Below are 17,673 nucleotides of genomic sequence, written 5' to 3'. Positions count from 1 at the left end.
CTACAACTAGCCTTCACTGGTACTACCCTTAAGGGTAACGCTGTCTTGCTGTCTCTTGAAGAACACTGACAGATCCTACTGTTCCCCGGCTTTCTGAGCCAGGAGGCGGGCAGACAGGTTCAACAGCCAGAGACACGAGGCACAAAACCCACATTTTAATTTTTTTAATTTATTTTTTTTGTGTTTTTTGTTTGTATTGTTCTCGAGATGGCTACAACACCAGACGGAACAGCATGCGCTCAATTCTAACGCCTGCGCAGGGTCTCAGGTCTTGTCAATGTAAGATTCCCCAGTGAGCAGTTTCCAAATCTGTTGAGTAAAATAGTCAGCCCCGTCCCTGTGACCTCTAGAGCCCTCTCCTCTCTCCCCCTCATGGTAAAAAACCCAAATAAAACCAAATTAAAAAAAAAACAAACTAAAAAAAGAAAAAAATATATATAATATATAACAGTCTATCCCAGGCTGATTCTCCTCCAGGAGGCTGACAGATGGATGGGATCAGATTTAGCTAGGGGGGCTGGCTTAAGGAGAGCGGGGTGGGGTGGGTTAGCGCTCCACAGGGGCGAACAGCAGGATCCCCACGGTGCCGCACGGGGGAACCCAACTCCTCCTGATTGTTCTTTTAGAGGGGGGGCGGGGGGGAGTGGAGGAAGCTCGGAGTTCTGGAAGTGGGCTAAAAACCTGGGTGCCTTCCCCCCTCCCAGTGCAGACAATTGGTGTTGCTAGGTATTGTATTTTTAATCCCCACGTTTTCCTTAAGTAAATTTTATTTTATTTTTCATTTCACAGAAAGTTTTCTACTTTGTTTTGTTTTTTTGTTTTTTTTTTGTTTTGCTACCAGGCAAATTTTTTTTTCCATTCTTGTTTCTTTTCTCTCTTTTTTTGTTTGTTTTTTTTATTTCTTTTTTTTTTTTTTTAAAGCGAGTCCATCAAGAAAGCAGCGTTGCCCCTACAATGCTGTAGGTCCGGCTGCAGCCATCTTTAGTACGTTGAGTTGCCCTCTCCCTCACAAACAGTAACTTCACGGGCTTGTCCTGGCGGGGAAGCGTCTCTTCGGGTTTGACGGCACACACTAGAGTGAGTGAAAGCCCTCGGCCACAATGAAGTTTGCTGATTGTGGGACATTCTTGGTTTTCTTATTTCCTGTCTTCTAAATAAAAAGACATTCCTGGTGGGGGACAGAAGGCAGAGTCAGTATCCCCAGACCAAGGCGATTTACGGCTCCCACCTGCCCAGAAGAGCTCACCACCTACAGCTGGGCTGGGCAAACTTTTTGGGCCGAGGGTCGCATCTGGGTGGGGAAATTGTATGCAGGGCCGGGGCAGGGTGTTGGGGTGTGGGAGGGGGTGCGGTGTGCAGGAAGGGGCTCAGGGCAAGGGATTGGGGCAGAAGGGGGTGCAGGGTGTGGGAGGAGGCTCAGGGCAGGGGGTTGGGGTGCAGGAGGGGGCTCAGGGTAGGGGTGCGGACTGCAGGAAGGGGCTCAGGGTTGGGGTGCAGGAGGGGTGTAGCAGGGAGCTCAGGGTAGGGGGTTGGGGTGTGGGAGGGGGCTCAGGGCAGGGGCTTGGGGTGCAGGAGGGGGCTCAGGGTAGGGGTGCAGGAAAGGTGCGCAGTGCAGGCAGAGGGCTTAGGGCAGGGAGTTGTGGGGCGGGGTGCAGGAGGGGGGGCAGTGGCATGCACTGAGGCCAGGGCAGGCTCTCTGCATACCTGCCCTGGCCCTGGCTCCGCACCACTCCAGGAAGTGCGGCAGCCCCTGGGGGAGGGGCAGTGGGGGGAGGACTCCGCATGCCCTTGCTGCGCCTCCAGGTACCACCCCGAAGCGCCCATTGGCCGTGGTTCCCCGTTCCTGGCCAATGGGAGCTGCGGGGGGCGGTGCCTGGAGGCAAAGGCCCGGGGGCCACAGGGACTTTGGGCCAGCCGGTGTTGAAAGCAGTGCGGGGCCTGCGGGGCAATCCTGTGGGCTGGATCCAAAGCCCTGAGGGGCCGGATCTGGCCGCGGGCCGTAGTTTGCCCACCCCGACCTAGAACCTATGGAGTGCCGTAAATACAGAGTAACCCCACAGAAGTCCGTGGAATTACACGGCTGCGACCGAGCCGAGAGGCTGAAAGCGGCACCAAAGGCACTCAACAAAGCTTTTATTGTCTTTCCAATGCTAACCGAGTGGTGGTGAACAGCCGCCCTGGGGTGAGCTTCTGTAGCCACGTGGGCAGGAGCAATGCCCGAGCCTGCCCCCTAGCCAACGTGATTCGCTCCTGACCTGAAAGGAGGAGGATTCGCTCCTGACCTCGAGGAGGATGGATTTAGACCTTGGTCTATTTGCGGAGACCAAGGAGTGCAGCTGATTTGTCACCCATCCATTGGGAACTCCCTCAGTTTCATACTGACAATCAAGCTGCCCTCAGAAGGTCAAGACGACGCATCCAGTTGGGTTGAACGGGAACGCACAGCCCAGCTGTGAAAGACCCCATTATCCCCGGCTGTCACTGGCCCTTTACAGACGAAATCGCTGCTGAAGCGAACAGCTGGGGGGTGCCAACAGGTGAGGGCAGCTCCCAAGTCAGCAGTGCCGCATCGCGCGCACATCGCGCTAGACATCCTGGCTTCCCACCAGCCAGCGCTCTGCGGCCCAGCAAGCCTCTTGCTTTCCCAGAGAGCCGCCCCCCTGCCTGGCCTGGCAAACAGCCTCAGGAGTCCAGCACCCACAGGGTGCTGGGTGATTTTGTCCATCTGCCCCTGGCCGTGCATTGGGTCCACAGCACATGCCAGAGAAACGCTCGAGGCAGCTACTCCCTTTGGTTACATGTGCAACACCTAGTAGCCAGTGTCCGGGGATGGGCTTAGCGTGCTGGGACCTGGGCACGGCGCACAGATTGCGTCTGAAGTCGAGGGTTTCCAGACATTTGCCATCGACCAGCTTTTCACCCCAGACATGGTCTAGGATGGATTCGCTTCAATCCATGGGCCTCAGGCTGTCTTCTCTACCTCGGTGACCCAGGAGTCTCACAACCAACCACCTCTTGGCATTTCTCAGGGTTACCGCTCTTATCGCCCGCTGGCAACCAACAGGTTAATTTGTACTACAGGCCCCAACCCTGCCCCCCCAAAGTCGGCAGTAGAGGGGGCCAGGGGGTCCTCGCTGTGAGGTGTCCACCCAGACCTGGAGCATGACCAGACAGCACCTACTCACCTTGGAGACAGGCACAGAGTGGGCGCGCGAGCTATCGAAACAACCGGGTGAAGTCCCTCAGGGCCCAGCACACTTGTTTACATTCCTCAGCACTGAAAGACAAGGGTGGCTGTTAGGGGAAGGGAGGGTCCCGGTTGAAGCTGGGAGACGCTACAGGAAGTCAGGCCTGTTCAGGCACCCCCCTCCCCCCGAGACAGACAGCAGCCAGCCGCGTCACAGCCGCTGAGCGGAACTTGACCGACCCTTCTGAACGCTCAGGCGGCCTGACCGGGTTTCAGCGAGGAGACGCTGCGTGCGATTGTGTGGGGGTCCCAGCACAGCACTGGGGGGCGGGAGCTCGCGGGCGTGAGTGGCTCAGGTTTTCCCAAGGGCAAGGTAGGAACGCCGCCACCTGCCTCCCAAGAAGGGCTGGGAGGGCCAGGCTGCAGAGAGGAGAAAGCTAAGCAGGAAAACAGAGAACTGAGAAGGGGCGTTGATGGAATCCCAGAATGACAAGGGCCCTGGCCCCACTCTGGGCCACTGACTTTCTGACTGACGGAGACACAAGGCTGGAGTTTCACAAGGGTGTGAAAGAGCTGGAGGAGCAGGCCGGGACGTGCTGATCTGATCTACCCCTTTACCGCTGGGGAGGAACACAACGCCCATGTGCAGGCCTGGGCAGAGCCCTCAGCCCATGCAAACTGGAGCGGCTGAGTCACAGGGCAGAGAAGCCTGAGGTGAGCGTTTGAGGGCCATGTCCAGACTTGTGAAGGAATCCCAGAACTCACCCTGCTTCGGAGCAGGGCAGCCAGTCACCTAACGCCCTGCGGTTTCCCCTCCTCTGTGACACACTGCATGGACTGACGGGAGAGGAGAAAAACCTGTTCAGCGATGGCAAAGGAGGGGACTCCAGACCCCAGCGGGGGCTTTCTGCCATTCCCGATCACTGGCGGGACAGACCGCGGCCTCGGTTTGTACAGAGCTTTCAGGGGGTTGGGAATTCAAGAGCCGATTCTCCCCCCAGGAAAACCCAGCCCAGATACGCTGCACAGGCACTGGCGGAGGGACCCCCCCACGATGAAGGGGCGAGAGCACCTGGTCCCGAGACACCTGCACTGGCACTAAAACCAGAACCCTGGTCGCTGAACGCCAGCCCTGTGCTGTAACCCGGGGGGCTCCTCTGACACTCTGGGGGGATGTGCTGTGATCCGGATCACCGGAAATCAAAGGGTTAATGGGGGGAGGGTCACGAAGCCTCCAGGGAACAAGCTCCTTCCAACCTCCGGTTATTTCCCAACACTGCCCAATTAGGCAGGGCTGAAGGGCACTAAGGGTATGTCTTCACTACCTGCCAGATCGGTGGGTAGTAATCGATCTATCGGGGATCGATTTATCGCATCTCGTCTAGACGTGATAAATTGATCCCCAAACGCGCTCCCCATCGACTCTGGAACTCCACCAGAGAGGCGGTAGCGGAGTCGACGGGGGAGCCGCGGCTGTCGATCCCGCGCCGTGAAGACCTGAGGTAAATCGATCTAAGATACTTCTACGCTATTCACGTAGCTGAAGTTGCGTATCTTAGATCGATCCCCCCCCAGTGTAGACCAGCCCTAAGGAACCAGAGTGCTTGACGAAATGCAGCACAGAACAGCCAGATACCACGGTGAGGGGCACGTAACAATCAGTCCTGGAGTGTGGCTGGTTTAGAACAATAACCAACTGAACCCCCCCTTCCCTGCCCAATTTGGGCACCAGAATGGAACTGCCCAGTTTAAGAACATAGGAACGGCCAGACTGGGTCAGCCCGATGGCCCAGTTAGCCCAGTATCCTGTCTTCTGACAGTAGCCGGTACTAGAGCTTCAGGGGGAGTGAACAGAATAGAGCAATTTTACAGAGATCCATCCATCTTCCCCTCCCAACTTCTGGCAGTCGGATGCTTAGGGTCATCCAGAACATGGGGCTACATCCCTGACCACCTTGGCTAATAGCCACTGATGGACCTATCCTCCATGAACTTATCGAATTCATTTTTGAACCCAGTTATACTGCTGGTCATCACACATCCCATGGCAATGAGTGTTGTGTTGTGTGAAAAAGGACTTTAAATAAATTTAAATGTCAATAAATAAATTAATGGAGATATCCATCTCCTAGAACTGGAAGGGACCCTGAAAGGTCATCCAGTCCAGCCCCCTGCCTTCACTAGCAGGACCAACTACTGATTTTGCCCCAGATCCCTAAGTGGCCCCCCTGAAGGATTGAACTCACAACCCTGGGTTTAGCAGGCCAATGCTCAAACCACTGAGCTACTCCCCCCCTCCACCTTCTTGTTTGCATTAAACCTGCTGCCTATTAATTTCATTGGGTGCCCCTAGTTTGTTTGTTTTTTTTTATTATGGGAGAGGGTAAATTACTCCTCTATTCACTTTTCCTGCACCTAAGTCATGATTTTATAGCCCCTCTATCATAACCCCCCTAAATCATCTCTTCTCTAAACCCAACAGTCCCAGTCTTTTTGGTTTCTCCTTGTATGGAAGCTGTTCCACACCCTCAATCATCTGTGTTGCCCTTCTCCAGTTCCACTCAGATGGCGTGACCAGAACTGGCCACAGTATTCAAGGTTTGGGCATACCATAGATTTATATAACAACATTCTGATATTTCCTGTCTTATTTTTCATTCCTTTCCTAATAGTTCCTAACACTTTGTTTGCCTTTTTTTTTTTTTTAACTGCTACTGAGCGTTGAGCTGAAGATTTCAGAGAACTAGCCATGATCACACCAAGATCTCTTTCTTGAGTGATAACAGCTAATTTAGAACCGGTCATTATATAGGTGTAGTTGGGATTATGTTTTCCCCATGTGCATTACTTTGCACTTATCAGTGTTGAATTTCATCTGCCAGGTTGTTGCCCAGTTACCAGTTTTGTGAGGTCCCTTTGTAACTCTTCACAGTCAGCTTTGGACTTAACTATCTTGAGTAACTTTGTATCATCTGCAAACTTTACCACTTCACCGTTCACTCCCTTTTCCAGATCATCAATGAATATGTTGAACGTCACGGGTCCCAGTAGAGATCCTTGGGGGATCCCACAGTTTACCTCTCTCTATTGTGAAACCTGACCATTTATTCCAATCTCTTAACCCGTTACTGATCCAGGAGATGACCTTCTCTTAGCCCAGGACAGCTTAATTTCCATAAGAGCCTTTGGTGAGGGGCCTCGTCAAAAACCACGTACACCAGTGTTTCTCAAACTTTTGCACTGGTGACCCCTTTCACATAGCAAGCCTCTGAGGGCAACCTCCCCCTTATAAATTAAAAACGCTTTTTAATATATTTAACACTATTATAAATGCTGGCTGCAAAGTGGGGTTTGGGGGGGAGGCTGACAGCTCGCAGCCCCCATGTAATAACCTCGCAACCCCCTGAGGGGTCCCAACCCCCAGTTTGAGAACCCTTAATGTACGCTACATCCCCTGGATCCCCCATATCCACATGATCACTGATTCCCTCAACAAATTTGAAGAGTTTAGTGCTAGAGCAGGACACTGAAGCTACCCAAATGTCTGAAAGCTGCATGGGTCACAGACGCAAAGAGTAATCTCTCAAAGACGAGCACGGCAAAGGGATACCAGGCCGTGGACTTGATCACTGACCCAAAGCGTTCTCTTAAAACCAAGAGAAACCGTTGCCTATTCCAAACGATTGTCCTCGCTACCCAAACGGCAGAGCAGCATCTCCACTCAGCGCCTAGTAATCAGACACCTCCACTGCTTGTGAGAACGGGAGCCATCCACTTGCAGAGAGTTCTAGCAGACATCAAGGCCAACATTTTCAAACATGGGGCGTTATTTTCGGAGGGGCTGAGCAATCACAGCTCCCACTGAGTCAGCCTCTCGGAGAAGCCGAATCACAGGCATCAATCCTTTGACAGTCACAGAACACGGCAGAGACTCAGGACAATCTGTGTTGTAAGTGACAGTGACTGGGTCAGGAGCTAGCGGACCGGAATGGTGCAGCCGAGCACGCAGAGCTCTGCAGTAACTCTGGCCTAACCCTGGCAGCTGCAGACTCCCTCTGACTTGTAAATGGAAGATCACAGGAGCGGGATGCATGCATACGGGCTATATCGTTTAGAAGTATTACCCCCGTCGGCTGATGCTTCATGGTCTTGCTCATCTGTAAGAGCTTTTCCTGGTTGCCTCGGGGACCCAGAGAAGTGCAGGGGCTGACAGCGGGGGGCAGGTTTAGTCTACGTTTACATTTAAAGCTTTCCGTAATAAAGGAGGATTTTAGGTTGACCCCTGGGTTTTATCAGCTGAAGAGTCTGCACGTATCACAAAGCACTCTCAGCACAAGAACCACCAGGGCAGACTCCTGGGGCGCTGGCTTTAGCGGAAGCGCTAGTTCTTTGTAAGGGACACCTCTGGCAGCCATTGCAGTACAATTCAGATGATCACCGGATTTGGGGTCAGGAAGGAATTTCCCCCCAGGTCAGATTGAGAGAGCCTCAGGGTGGGGGGGTAGTTCATCCTACTCTGCAGCACGGGGCACTTGTTGATTTCAACTAGAGTAAATGGTGGATTCTCGGTAACTTGAAGCCTTTAAACCATGATGTGAGGACTTCAGAAACTCAGCCAGAGTGAGGGGTCTATTACAGGAGGGGGTGGGTGGGGTTCTGTGGCCTGCGCTGTGCAGGAGGTCAGACTAGATGACCACGATGGTCCCTTCTGGCCTTAAAGCCTTGGACGATAGAGTGGACAGCCACACTGAACAGCCCAGTGGCAGGTCTGTTGCTGACCCTAGAGAGGTGCGGGGGGACGACTCATGGTAACACCTTTGTGAACAAGGGCATCCTGCCAACGTGGAGTTCACTCACCTAGTCACCTCCTTGTGAAAGTCCGTAAGTTGTTTGTGCGTCACTTGGATGGCTCCTCCGGTTGTTTCCTTTGGTAAACCCTTCAGTGAATTCTCTAGCCAGCGACAAAATGTCTGGCGTGGGAGGAAGGAAAAAGTTAAACATTTTATTGCTGCAAAAAGAAATCTAGACCAAGTTCTGGGTTCAGGTGCTGGCAGGCCCTGCATCCCCAGGCAGCCTAGGAAAGAGGGCCTATTTTTAAGTTTCATTTTTATGTCTTTGTATTGCCGGAATGAATCATTCCAAGTGACTACCGAACCCTGCACGTGCCCAGATACTGCTCGGAATGATTCACAACCCAGCAGGGATAGACTCAACTCGGGTTGAGCAAGGATTGCGTTCTGTTGCAGCGGCTATCAGCCCTCAGGCACATCAGGAGCGCAAGCTTCCTGGGCTGGCTGAGAACGGAGAATCAACTTCTGAGGGAGGGTGGAGTGATAGGATCTGAAACAAGTCTTGAAGCAGGAAGGAGTGGGGACAAAGTAGAGAGATGGACAAGCCAGCTAGCAAGAATCACTGAGCTAAAAGCACTGGGATTGGAGCACTTGAGGGAGGGGGAGTAGGGGGTGGGCGCTAATCTTCACTGCTGTAACTGAAGAGGACACAAGTTTTTTTTTATTCAGCCTGGTGAAATTGACCCTTGATGTTCTGACAGCTGCTAATCGCTAGCTCCACCTTTCGTTCGATCGCATCCCTTGAATCCCCCCGGCAGGCCAGGGTCTCCCAGTGCCAACACCGGGCTCACTGCAGTCACGCGTTCTACTTCTACTACGGTTTCTTTCTGAGGGCGGCCGAGCCAACCTTACCGGCCGGTCGATCTGCATGATCTCCCAGAGCACCTCGGCGACGTCGGGCAAGGTGTAGGGCGGCAGGCAGAAGCAGCAGGTGTGCAGCAGCTGGCTCACAAGTTGCTGGCCCAGCTGGTTCATCACTTGCCCGATCAGCTCCTTCCGCAATTCAAAGTCCTCTTCGTGCTGCAGAAGGAAGAGGGGCCGAGTGAGCATTGCCCAGCAGGGTGGCCTGGGGCACCTTCCCACCTCCCAGGGCCGTTTGCTCATCGAGGCAGAACTCGCTGCAGTGACCAACAGGCAGGACAGACCAGAAGATGGATAGGCAGCACCATGGGTTCCTGTGCTGCCAGGTGGCATCTGCGCAGCCTTGCGTAGGCAGGGCATTAACACTGGCGCCAACTAGTCCCGACCCCAGCGACAAACAACCGGCCTTTTGTTGCCTGTGACCTGAGTGAGAGCCAGGAACCAGCCTCGCGGGTCCAGGGGCCAAGAGAAGAGACCAAGCCAGCGGCGTTTCACCCTTAGGAACACCTTACAACGCATTTCCTCCAGCAGAGCGCTGGGTGAACGACCCTGCTGGTCTGGTTAACATGGGAACAGCACCGCAGGCTGGGGCTCCCCACGGGCAGGTGGGAGTCCAAATCTCACCTGGCTTTGAATGGTTCATCTGTCAGCTGCAATTCCAAGAGCAATACAGATAAATGCAACGAGCAAAGCAATACCCGAAACAGCCAGCTTCTCCGAGCCGACTGGGCAGGGCAGTCTGGGACCCCACCGCGCCCTTCCCCCCACAGCTAGGAGAAGAAACGCTGGGAATCACTCACGTCATTGGCCACCCCGGTGTGGACGAGGTCGCGCAGGAATTTCATGACGCTGCAGTTTGCGTCCCGGTGGTCCAGGGTGGTGGAGGCGATGGCCCACTGCAGGATGGGAATGATCACCTGACTGCGGAGCAAGGTGATTGGGCTGCGCTGGATGAACCTGGGCAGAGCAGAGAGAGATCAGCGCCGTGCGAGCTAGAAAGCAGCTTCGCTTGGCAGGCTGGCTTGGACGGACGCCCCAAGGACACAGCAGCTTTGGGGTTCAGAGGGTTGCCGTGTCCCTTCCGTGCTGCCCAGAGACATTCCCTTCCCTCCAACGCTAGTGACAGCAAGACCCAGGGGCCTCCAGCTCCCCCCGCCCTCCTGATTGACAGGTCGGCCCCAGAAGGCAGCATCCTGACTGCAAGCTGTACTGCACTGCCCCCTGCTGGAGACCAAGTTATCCTCAATGCCCACGGCTGGAACTCTAGTAACGGGGAAGCAGGAAAGTCCCAACCACTTCCAAATCTTGCACTGCAGCCGAAGCACCTACAGCAGCTACAAAGGGGCCCCGGGCTGGCAGGGGACTCTGGAGGACGTGCCATGAAGGTGGCTTTCTTGTGATTGTTATTGATGAGTCTCGATGCGTGGGTGGAGTGGGCAAGGCCGTTCTGATAGGACTGTGAGCATTAACGTAAGGGGACGGGCGTGCGTGCGCCATTTGTACAGCTTATAAATCCAAAGGAAGAGGAGGAGTTATTGACGATGGAAGCTCCCTCTGCCTGGGAAGCAATACGCGCATACCCACGCACTCAGCCGCCCGTTGCGCAAGGAGCAGAACTGGCCAGACACAAGGCAGCCGAGGGAGCGCTCAGGACGCAAGGCAGCAATCCGTGTTTAGGCGGAGCGGTTACCTGGTGGCTAGCCGGAAGAGGTCGTCCACGGTGTCGGGGTGGTTCTGAAGGCCATTCTGCTGCTCCAGGAGCTGGAAGGTAGGCAAGCACAGCGCCTAGGAGAAGGGGGAAGGGGATGGATCGTTAATTAAATTCATGAACTCCGTGATCTCTAGAGATGGCACGAGACACAGAGTTCATCCTGGGGTGTAGGCAGAGAAAGGAGGGAAGCCAAGCCAAGGGGGCAGGGGCGCCTGCTCACTTTGCGGCCTGCCAGCATTTCGGATTACAATGAGGCACTGTTGTGGGGGTGGTGCCTGGTGGTTTACAAAAGTCTGAGCTCCCAGATCCGGATGGAAGTGAAACCAGCGGAGGCAGAGCACCTGGTCGTTTAACTCTCTCCCCATTTCCCTGGTCTCCCTGCATCACTCAGCCTCACCCGCGCTCCCAGCGGTAATACCAGCCACACGCTTACAAAGCGCCTTGCATTTACGGGGTTCAAATCACTTGACAAACAGGAACTTAGCCTCAGGCCGGCAGGAATCAGTCTCCCTGTTTTAGAGACAGGAAACTCATCCGAGGCCAAACAGTTCTGGGACAAACCCTGGTGTCCTGACTGCAGCCGTGGGGCCTACGCCATAGGACGGTCCCTTCCTTGCCCATACACAAGCTGGGAGGAGCAGTAAGAGTCCGGTGATGTGGCTTTTGGGTTTGGTGACTGGCTGCCCAATGTCTCCATCCCCTCGGCACCTCAAACAACGCCGGGGCAGGGAACTCCCTGACGCCGTTTGGCGTTTGCTGAGCTGACAGCACGGCCGGCAGGACAGGCTGCTCCAAACCCAGAGCTCCTAGGAAAGCTCACAGCACCAACGGCCAGTCCGCAGACGGTGGCTCAGCTTCCCTCACTGCAAAGCGGAGTCTCCGTGTCTGAACCTAGACCGGGGGGGAGCCATGAGCGGCCGCTTTCCCCACAAACCAGCGAGTTGTAGCTGGCGGAGGCCTGGCTTCTCGGTCACTCGCTGGCCAGCAGCAGAGGCTGCGCGGGACACTCACTGGGTGACGGGCCAAGCCGGTACCTCGCTCTATTCTCCTGCACAACGGAGACAGCAAGGCTCAACATTCGTCCAGTGCTCCAAGCACTCAGATGCTGGGTCGGGGCCAGTCGCAGCTTGGCAGTGCCTAGATCAAGGAGCGAGCTGCGCTTTTAGAAGGAACGTTATGGGCTTGGAAGCGCAATCAGTTCCTTATCCCCCCGGGTGTTTTGATTTCCTGCGCTGGATCCACAGTTTATTTACCAGCCCAGGGGGCCCAAGCCGGGAACAGAGCCGAAGGGCGGTTTTCTCCCATTCCGCCAGCACCAAGGAATTTCAGGTGGGGCAGGGGCTGGTTTGGTTTTCACTGCCTGGGCATTTGGCGTAGCACAGCAATCCCTGCCACTGGCACTAACCACGCCAATCGACATGAGAGAAGAGGGCATTTAAACAAAGCGTTCTGTTTACACATAGCTGCTGTCTCAGGGCGGGAGACGTGCCCCATGTCAGGTAGGGAGCACCGTGAGCATCAGGCAAAGGTCATACAGAAGCGCCCTGGGGAAAGCCACAGCAAGCTCGGTCCAACGTCCTCATCTGCACCAAGGGATGCAGCTGCGCCAGCTGCTGAACGGGGGCGAGTCCCAGGGGCAGCCCAGCAGAAATATTATCTAGAACATCCGAGTGACTTAGGAGCTTAAGACCCATTTTCAAAAGCGACCCTTGGCAGATGAAGTCCCACCGGCTTTCAATGAGGAAAGCACAGAGGGGAAAAAAGGGACTCAAAAGCTGCAGCCATGTGGGATGGCACGGAGCGGGTACCGTTCATGCACGGAACTGGACGTGCCTTCGGGAGACCTACCTGCAGCATGTCTAGCAGCCCCTGCCGGCAGCCTTCCTCCATCCCGTACTCGTCCACCAGGATGCTGCCGAGGTACAGGAAGCAGGAGTGCTGGTGCGCCTGGTACACGTTCACCATCTGCCAAGGACACAGCAAACTCACTCCAGCTCCAAGACACGCGGCCGACGTCAGCTGGCCCCAGCCAGGCGCTTTACAGAGCAGGTGCATTTCCCAGCACCGGGAAGCCCAGGCTTCCAGACCCCAGTGGCGATTCACTTGCAGCACGGGAGAAATTCTCCCCTGGAAAGGGCCAGCCTGGCCCAATTCCCCACAGCTTGGGATCGCAGCCCGGGCGCTGCCTGAGTTGTTGCGCTGCTGTACTCAGCTCAGGTTCATACAGCACTCTGAAAACGGGAAGGGCCAAGCGCTAGCTAAAGGATCCCCTTGTTGCCTCACATGCTGTGGGGGCCAGCAAAGCCGGAGCTGTCTCCACCGCCTCACGCTAGTCAGAACTCCTTATGCCGGATGTGCTGCACTCAATGGACCAGTCTCCTCCCTGACAGAGCCCTATACCTGGGGCTTCAATGTCAATCTCACTCGGGGCTCAGCCAACTGACCAATTGTGAGATTTCGCTTTCTGCGCACACGGATTCCAGAAATCCCAACGGGACGAGCTGCTCCTCCACGAAGTATCTCCCCCGAGGCTCACTCACCTGCGTGACCAGCGGCTGCAGCAGGGCCGCAGACCCTTTGCCTACACAGCGGACAGCAAAGCGCAGGCACCGGCAGCAGCGTTCCACAATGCGGTTATCGGCACGATGTTTGTTCAGGGTCTCCGACAGGACCGGCCAGATCTGAGCAAGGACAACAGGGAGGGTTCAAAGTATTTAGGAGGGACCCCACAACCACCCCATTTACTACAATCCTCTGCGTCCCTATAGTCCCCAATATTGGCAAGAGACACTCTCAGGTACACCACCCAACTGCCAGGCAACTGAAGCCGTGGGCACCTCCTGGATGGACTCTTTCCCGCGTACCCAGGAACCGTGGCTCTCACACAGCTATTCAGCCATGGATCTCAAAGCACTTGACAAAGAAGGGACTAGAACATTTTGCTCAAGGTTTGCCTTAATTCCTCTATTTGCCAAGCAGAGGAGTGAAAGCAACTAGGATACAAGCCCATTGATTCTTCATGCCCAATTTCCGCCCCCCCCCCCCCGCAGTTTTATAGCAGCCCCTCTTCTCTGATTACAGGGACAAGCCAGCAGTGACTGTTCACCAGCCCAAAGCTGCCCCTGGGGAGACCGGATCGGCTCCGAGCATTCAGTGATGGGGACACCCCAATTCCTGGCTAGACGCGTACGGAGAAGGATGGCCCCAGGCCTGGCACCGATTTTCACTTACTTCCTGTATGACTTTTTGGCACGGATGGGTCTGGCCATTTTCTACAATGGGGTTGGTATGCCTGGGAAAAGCAACGAAAGGGTTCAGTGCCTTTTTAAACATACAAGTTATTCGGTGTTAACTCAGTGCTGATGAAACATGCCCAGATGACAGCCCTGACCAGGGAGGGCCTCCATTCACCCCCACCCCCTGCTGCATGGGTACACCATAAACACAAACCGAATAAGCTTCCCACATCTGGAAAGACCACCTGGGGTGGGGGGGGAATTTAGTCTCTCTAGCCTCTCTGACGAGACGATAGACAAGAGGGTCAGTGAGAGTCAACTCTGGGCTGCAGACCCACTGCGTACTGCACACTTCGCAGACAGAAGGAGTCACCGCTGAGGAGGCGGTACTCGAACCGGAAACCAGGTGATAAAGGCAAGGCATTACATAGAGTAACTATGGGATGGGGTCCACAGGAGCCCATCTGGTCCTCTCCATAGCAGAGAATGTTACTTACCTTATAGTAACCGGAGGGCCTTCGAGATGTGTGGTCCCTAACTGTCGTCCACTGTGTGCACGCACGCGCTCCATGCGCCCAGAGTCAGAGAATTCGTGGTCCATGCAGGTGCCATTGGTCCCCTCCAACTGAGGAGACACAGGGCCGAGCAGACTGACCGCTTTTCCAGTTCCTTCCCTACGGCTAATTCAAGACTGCTCTGAAGCCAAGGGGAAGGAGGGTGGGTAGCAGACTACAGAGAGGGACCACACATCTCAAAGAACCTCCAGTTACTCTAAGGTAAGTGACTGTCTCTTCTTTACATGCCGGTCCCTGTCTGTATTCCACTGGCAGCGAGTGACAAGCAGGACTCAAGGTTGGAGGGGGGCATGAGGATGCAGGCAGCAGAGCGGTTTCAGGGACTGCTGTCCTCAAGCAGGCGTCAGCGGGAGTCCTGCACTGAAGCATGTCTCGGGGTGCGCGTGGAAGGAACTCCACGCAGCTGCTTTGCAAACGACAAGCAGAGGCACTACTTGAAGTGATGCCATTGATGTGGCTTGCGCTCTTGTCGCGTGTGCCTCACCCCAGGCGGGGGAGGAAGATTAGAGAGCCGAGGGAGTAAGATACAGCCAGAGATCCATTTGGAGAGCCTCAGAAGACACGCCTGACCTGGGACTCTTCCCGCTACAGTGATAAACAGCAGGTAAAAGGACAAGGCTTGTCAACGGGATGGGGGGGTCTTCTCTCTTCTTCAGATGTGTGGTGTTTTGGAAGAGACACAGTTAAGTGGCCTGACTGGTTCAGGTGAAACAAACGGATTGGGGGGGGGGGGTGAGTTTAAGATGTAAACACAATGAAACTGTGTCTATGGAACCTGGCATAAGGCGGATCCGCCATCAGTGCTCTGAGCTCACCCACCTTCCTGGCTGAGGTGATGGCTACCAGGAATGCAACTTTCATGGGTAGGACAGACATGGAACGTGTAGCTCGGGGCTCAAAGGGAGGCCTAGTGAGGACCCAAAGAACAAAGTTCAAGTCCCATTGAGGAACAGGTTTCCTTACTGGCGGAAAGGTTTGGATTAGACCCTTCCAGAATCTGGTAGTCAGTGGGTGAGTGAAAATTGAACAACCATCGGAAGGTGGGTGGTACGCCCTGATTGCTGCCAGGTGGACCCATAAAGAGTTGATGGAAAAGACCCACTGTGTTGAGGGAAAGAAGACAGTCCAGAATACGGGGAATACCCGGAGCTTCTGGGCGTAAGAAGTTTTTGTTGCACCCAGATAAAGAAATGCTTCCGCTTGGCTATGCGCCATTTTCTAGTAGAATCTTTTCTACCATTGGTAAGGATTGTTTGCATGGCTTCAGAGCACGAACGTTCTAGAATTTGTGCCCATCCAAAAACCACGCCCTGAGAGGCAGTGCTTAGGGGGGTTGGGGAGCCTGATTCCGCCCTTCTCCTGGGGCGGATCAGAAAGGGCCAAATGATGATCGGTGGTCGAGATGACATGCATAGCAGACTCAGGAACCATAATTGTCTGGGCCAGTTGGGAGTGATGAGAGGGTCTTGTGGTAAGGAAGGGAAGGCAGAATTCAGATGGTCCAACCACAGAAGGAGAGCATTGCCCTGAGAGCAATGTCCTAGGGCTTGTCTGGAGCAGTGTATGTTGCATTTTGTTTGTCAGAGGCAAACAGACCTCTTGTGGAGGTTCCCCATAGAGCAAAACTACTGTTTACCACAGAGGCATGGCCAATAGCGAAGTGCCTGCTGAAGGAGTCCACCAGAGGATTTTGATTTCCTGGAAGGTGAACTGCTGACAGGGTGATATGATTGCTGATGTACCAGTTCCACAGCGTGACCACTTCGGCACACAGAGGAATGGATCCCACTCCTCCCTGCTTGTTGATGTAGAAGACGGTCGTCATATTGCCTGACACAATGAAGGCTGGGATACCTGAATGAACATGAGAAAGGGTTGGGCTGCCCTCAAGTTCCAGAATATTGCTGTGCATCCTGGTTTCTCAGGATGTCCAAATGCCTTGCGCTGTCTGGCTGTCCAGGTGAGCTCCCCAGCCTAAAAGGGAGGCATCTATAGTGACTGTCTTGTCACTTGAGGGGGGGGGAAAGAAGGGAACGCCTATGAATGCCTGGTAGGGATACTTCCACCATAGTGGAGATGATGTTACTTTGGTGGGAAGAGTTCCTACGGCGTTCATGGACTGTTGGTTTGGGGAGTACACTGTTCTGAGCCATGGCTGCAGGCAACGAAGATGGAGTCTGGCAACCGGTGTTTCAAGCGAAGATGAAGCCGTGTGCCCCAGAACGGAAAGACATTCTGATTGGTGTTCGAGGGTGGTTCACCGCTTGGAACCTGTATACTGGCCGAAAAGCCCTTGCTGTGACTGACTTTAGGGACGCGCAGATGACGTCTACAGTTTGCGTTGTAGTGACGACAGACTTTTCTGAGTTTATGCTGACCCCTAGGGAAGACAGGAGTTGAAGCACTGATGAAATAGACTCATAAGCTTCTTGATGTGTCTTGGCAATGAGACAGACATGACACCTCATATGGGCTGCTACTACCAAAAAGAACTTGTTAGAGACCCTAAGGGTAGTAGCAAAACCGAATGGGAGCACTCTTAATTGAAAACGGTCGGGGGCCACCATGAACTTAAGACATTATCTGAGTGGGGTGAACGTCCACGTGAAAGCACGTGCCCTTCATATCGAGAGCCGTGAACCACAAGCCCTTTTCCAGGGATAGGATCACAGATGCCAGTGTGACCATGCAAAATTTCAGTTTGTGAATAAAAGTGGCTGAGTTGACAGACTGAGGATAGGTCTCCAGCCACCCTTCTTTTTGGGTATCCCCAAAGCATAAGACATGATTCACAGTGCTGCACCTACTGCTGATTGAGGAGTGGGCCTGGCAACCAACTTGCCTTCCTCAACGAGAGCCCGTAACGGAGCTTCATCATGTTGTGGAAGCTTGTCCAAGTCCAGGAATTTGGAATAGTTCAGGCAATCATACTTTGGCAACGGTGCTTGGTAATTGGCTATTCTGAACTGAAGGCTAATAGAAATGAAGATCTTCCTTCCCAATAAAATCAATGCATTTACCCTCAGTATTGACTAGAGTAAGTCTAGGATGCTGCTGTCTAGATATCTCTATGGCAGTCTGGACAACCAAAGCATTAGGCGCATGATGAGAACAGAGAAATTCCACCTCTTTGGCTGGGCCAATATAGTGTTTTTCTGCCCTCTTAGGAAGGGGTGAAAGTGGCTGAGGCATGCCGGACTGTTCTAGCTCATTCAGTAACACGACGTTCTATTCAGCTGGATCCAGATGTTTG

General features: G+C 54.2%; 1 protein-coding gene across 4 annotated transcripts in view; it reads right to left on the bottom strand.

Annotated features, from left to right (window-relative positions):
- Positions 1-749: 749 nt before the first annotated feature.
- Positions 750-17,673, bottom strand: part of TNPO3 (transportin 3) — an 83,362-nt gene continuing 66,438 nt past the window's right edge. For all 4 annotated transcript variants that reach the window (XM_065551741.1, XM_065551744.1, XM_005281295.5 and 1 more), the window contains 9 exons: positions 13,841-13,901; positions 13,150-13,290; positions 12,458-12,574; positions 10,589-10,683; positions 9,699-9,855; positions 8,890-9,057; positions 8,045-8,157; positions 3,186-3,277; positions 750-1,168 (listed from right to left, as the gene is read on the bottom strand). In XM_065551741.1, the coding sequence (XP_065407813.1) occupies positions 3,217-3,277; positions 8,045-8,157; positions 8,890-9,057; positions 9,699-9,855; positions 10,589-10,683; positions 12,458-12,574; positions 13,150-13,290; positions 13,841-13,901 (913 nt within the window). In that variant the 3' untranslated portion in view covers positions 750-1,168; positions 3,186-3,216. The remainder of the gene's footprint in view (positions 1,169-3,185; positions 3,278-8,044; positions 8,158-8,889; positions 9,058-9,698; positions 9,856-10,588; positions 10,684-12,457; positions 12,575-13,149; positions 13,291-13,840; positions 13,902-17,673) is intronic.

Source organism: Chrysemys picta, chromosome 1 (genome assembly GCF_011386835.1).
Source record: "Chrysemys picta bellii isolate R12L10 chromosome 1, ASM1138683v2, whole genome shotgun sequence".
Lineage (NCBI taxonomy): Eukaryota > Metazoa > Chordata > Testudines > Emydidae > Chrysemys > Chrysemys picta.
The sequence above is the reverse complement of the archived record's forward strand: the minus strand, read 5'-3'. Positions and strand labels throughout refer to the sequence as shown.